The sequence below is a fragment of the Chrysochloris asiatica genome, unplaced genomic scaffold (genome assembly GCF_000296735.1).
Source record: "Chrysochloris asiatica unplaced genomic scaffold, ChrAsi1.0 scaffold00014, whole genome shotgun sequence".
In the NCBI taxonomy this organism is placed as follows: domain Eukaryota; kingdom Metazoa; phylum Chordata; class Mammalia; order Afrosoricida; family Chrysochloridae; genus Chrysochloris; species Chrysochloris asiatica.
This window is the reverse complement of record NW_006408532.1, coordinates 9883349-9887528: the sequence shown is the minus strand read 5'-3', so window position 1 is coordinate 9887528 and position 4180 is coordinate 9883349. Positions and strand designations below refer to the sequence as shown.

At 52.5% G+C, this 4180-nt stretch overlaps 1 protein-coding gene across 2 annotated transcripts in view; it reads right to left on the bottom strand.

Moving 5' to 3' along the window:
* The window catches only part of ASS1 (argininosuccinate synthase 1), a 56785-nt gene that overhangs the window by 23340 nt on the left and 29265 nt on the right, over positions 1-4180 (bottom strand). For both annotated transcript variants that reach the window (XM_006834875.1, XM_006834874.1), the window contains one exon: positions 2232-2322. In XM_006834875.1, the coding sequence (XP_006834938.1) occupies positions 2232-2322 (91 nt within the window). The remainder of the gene's footprint in view (positions 1-2231; positions 2323-4180) is intronic.

Genomic DNA, 4180 nt, shown 5'->3' with positions numbered 1-4180 from the left:
GGTGGGTGGGTTCGGGGTTGACTTTGAATAGCAAGGGGCACTTTCTCTAGCGGTGTGAAATGAGCAATAAATGTATTAGGGGGCTAAGAAGAGAGCTGTAACAGTGACAAAGAAAAGCTGTTCAAAGTTGGCGGCTAATCCCCCACCCATCTGCCCGACTCATTACCATGTAGCGAGCGATCGGGTGCCAATCACGGCTCAATAGCGCCTTTCGAGTCTTTATTAGCCAGGCGCCGCTTGGAGGGGCTTCCCTTAAGGCGCCGTCAGCTTCACCATTCTTAACCCCCATTTCCAGGGGTTTTATAACTTGGTTGTAAATTGCTATTAAATGTAAGTCTGCCCAATAATGAACCTTAAGCCCCTCTCGTCACCCCTCTGCCTCTCCCCTCTCCTTTTCTCTCCCTCCCGTTCCTATTATCGGCCTTCACTGGGGCCTTGGATGGGGCCAGCCCGAGAGGGGAGAGACATTGTTGGTGCTGCTGCTACAGAAAGCCTCTTAGCCTTTAAAATAGCTAATAATTAGATTAAAACTTCAAATAAATTAACTAGAAGATGAATGCGGAGTAGTCAGGGGAGGGCTGCTTGCATCTTTTTTTTTTTTTTCCAGAGGGTCCTCAAATCATTAAAATGGATCACGTTTCTTCTCTGGCTCAGCCCAAAGGCTGCCTATTTCTCGAGGAAGGGGCTGCCAGAGACCCTCCACTGCCTCCTGCTCGGCTCCTATCCCCACAGCTCTCCAGGAGCCTGGGGGCACCTGCTGGGAAAGGTGGAGTGTCACCTAGGCCTGGTTCCATCCATCTCAGAGATGGTGCCCAAGGGGGTCTATGCTCACTAACAAGGCCTGGGTCAGACAGCCTGGGCATCAGAAGGACTTGCAGTTGCAGTCAACTTTAGGGGACACAGATCAAGATCCCTTTGGCCCCTGTGTGATGAGAAATGTCAGGGTTTGAGCAAGATGTTGGGAGAGAAGACGATGCCCACGGGCTTGGCCAGGCTCTTGGAAAGGCCCAGGAGAAGCAGATTAAAGTAGGCATAGCCTCTATTTCCTGAGCTCAGTGTTGCTATGTCAATGAACAGGTTTCAGTGGAGCTTCCAGATGAAGGAGGAGTAGGAGGCAAGTCCTTTGGACTTGCTTCTGAAAATCAGCCCATGAAAGCCCTATGGACCCCAAGGGTTTGATCCACAACCCATCATGGGGCTGCCTGGGACTGGGCAGCACTTCATCCCATTGTGCATGGGGGTCCCTGGGAGTCGAGGCTGTTGTATGAGCGATAGGCCCAGAGCAGCGAAGTCAGTTGTCAATGTCTTCCGGGCATGAGGGAGAATGCCTCTCCCTCTGCCCTACTCCTGCCTGAGAAGGTACTTTTCAGGTGGACAGACTAGTCTCCCTGCCTGGGCTTGGAATGCCCTCCTGCGTCCTCTCATCTCCTGCCTAGCCTGTGAGGCTGTGATTCAACACTACTTCCTCCAGGAAACCTGCCTGATAACTCACTTTGCAGCCTCCTGGGAGAGTTCTCCTGTTGGACTCTGAGCCCTCCCTCTGAGCCTGGCCCACACCTCGTGTTGTTTCCAGGCACATCCCACTCCCCTTCTTTCCTCTAGGGCTAGAGATGTGATCTCAGGCTGCCCTTGTACCTGGCTTGGGCTTGGCATTCAGACCAGCAAACACTTATTGTGCAGAGAAGTGAAGACAAGCAGGGGATTGGAACGCCTACCCCTGCCAAGGGGAGTGAGAGTAGATGCAGGGTTATAGCAGTAAGCAGTGAACTTTGGACTAGCTCAAGCTCTAGTTCGGAGTCAGAGGGGTCACTGGCCATTTGCTGAGAACCTCCTTGGTGCCAGGGCTCTGTGCTGGCTGCTTCCCATGCAAACCTCACTCTCCCAGTGTGGGACTAGGAGGCACCAGGCAGTCTTGTTCCTGTTTACAGATAAGCAAAATGAGGCCCAGGGAGGTTGAGTGATAGCCCCAGTGTTCCACAGCTGGCAAGTGGCTGCTTGAAGACTGGAATATACTCACTTCGGACTTCGTGTCCATGAACCAGGGTGATGAACAGCTGAGGGCCCCTCAGGGCAGGGCAGGGGGCTTCTGGGATCCCTTGGACAGTCTACCTGAATTCTGGCTTTCAGGAACTCAAGAGAGGCGCAGAGGCTTTGTACCCAAGCTCACAGACAGGAATGGAAAAGAAGCAAGGATCCCACTCATCAATGCCTTTGAATCCTGAAGGACATACCTTTCTTGAAATGGATCTCTAGGACGTCAGGGCTGTTGGGGGCTTTGGCTGGATCCTGGGTCTTTGTGTAGAGACCTGGAGGTGCTTGGTTCTGGCAAAACACAGAAAGAAGTTGGAGAATGGGGGTGCCAGTCCCTGCCCCGCCTTCAGCAGACATGGGCCCTGCTCTGCTCTCACCATCTCAGAACCAGAGGGCTGTCGGTATGTTCCTGCCAGCTGGCAGGTCCGGCAGGCCCCAGCCCCCAGCTTACAGCCAGCCTTGCTTGCCAGGGGCCTAGGAAACAAAGGGCTCAAGAAATCAGACAATTTTTCCCCTCAACTTGATCTCATCTTTTTCTTCGACGCCCCCACAGCTGGAGGTAGAATAGCAGGAGAGGAACAAGTCAGGCAGGAAAAAGTGTGACTTTGGAGGAGCGAGGCGGTGTTCCGTGGGCTTCTTGGGAGCTGGCCCGCACGTTCTCGCTGGCGTCGCCTGGAATTGGGGTTTATTCTGCACTGACCGCAAAGCTAATGACTAAGCGTGACCTCAGCAGGTGCTCTGGCGAGCAGAGCCGTCCTCGAGGTCCCCGAGGTTAATACTCACAGGGAGAAAAGAGAAGAGCAAAGCAGAAACCTATTTGAAAACACATCAACCTTTATGTATATTTTTTCTTGGGTGTGTTGGAAAATGGGCCTCCTCTGATGTAGCGACGGAGGTGCATTTGCTGCCTTGGACTCTCAAAATTCCCTCCTTCCTCCGGAGTCCCCCCCCAGACAGTGGCTTGGACAGTTGCCATTGTGGGGACGAGGGTGTCTTAGACCTCACTGCTGTGGGCACCCACGGCCCAGCTGTTTTTGTCCACCTGCCGATGCTCTTGGCACTGCAACCTCTCACATCTTCCGTGTAAGTCCTCACAGTCACATGTCATTTTCCATCTGTACTTTCTGAACTCTCAGCCACCCTGTTTGATTAAGAAGTCTACCATTGTTATCCTATCTGCCCACCCACTGCAGTCGAGTCGATTTTGACTCATAGCTACCAGCCGCTCCATGGGAGAAAGATGAGGCTTTCTACTCCCGTAAAGATTTACACCCTCGGAAACCCTGTACAGGGTCACTATGGGTCGAAACCAACTTGACGGCACTTAACAACCCCCATTATAGAAGAAGAGACAGACACAGGGGGAGAGAGACCACAGCTGTAACTGTGAGCTGTGTACGGGCATTAGCCATGCCCACTTGTTCCCCACTCAGCCTGACACCGAGAACAGGGCAGGAAAAATTACCCACCCCCAGCTGCGAATCAAGATCCCAGGCTGTGGGGTCCAGACAAATTGCTTTCCCTCCTTGAATACTAGTTTCCTCATCTGTAAGATGGGCAAAGTAACAGCTGGCCTTGACTACCTTGCAATGGAAGGGAATGGACAGTTTTGTGTTTTACTGGACATGAAAGACACAAAAGAAGATGCAACAGACTGTCCCCTTTGAGGGGCAAGGTCACCAGAAGGGTCTCTGATCTGAGGCCACTCTGCCTGTTAGCTTGATGCTAGGGTGACCAATTACCCCACATTACCTAGGAAGCCCTCAGTCCTGGCAAACCAGGATGGGTGAACCTTTTTAGCTCAACCTCTGTCTGAGCTCCAATGGGGGCTTGTGATAGAGCCCTCTCCCCGCTGTCCCCAAAGTGCTGTGTGACTATGAAGTAGCAACAAGAGCTCAGAGCCAACTTCAAAGACAGAGCCCAAACAGATAGAAGTGTCCTTAAAGGCCCCCAGCCTGATGTTGCCATTGAAAAGATGTGAAACTAAAGCCGCACATCACCAGCAGCCTGGAAGCCAGTCTCAGGCTCTTTGGACTCCCAGCCTGATAGCCTTTCCACAGCGCGATGCTCTTTCTTAGCTGCTTTAAGTACATGGGAGCTGGGAAGCAGTGTGAAGGTATACTCAGGGTCAGCATTGTTAGTCATGGGT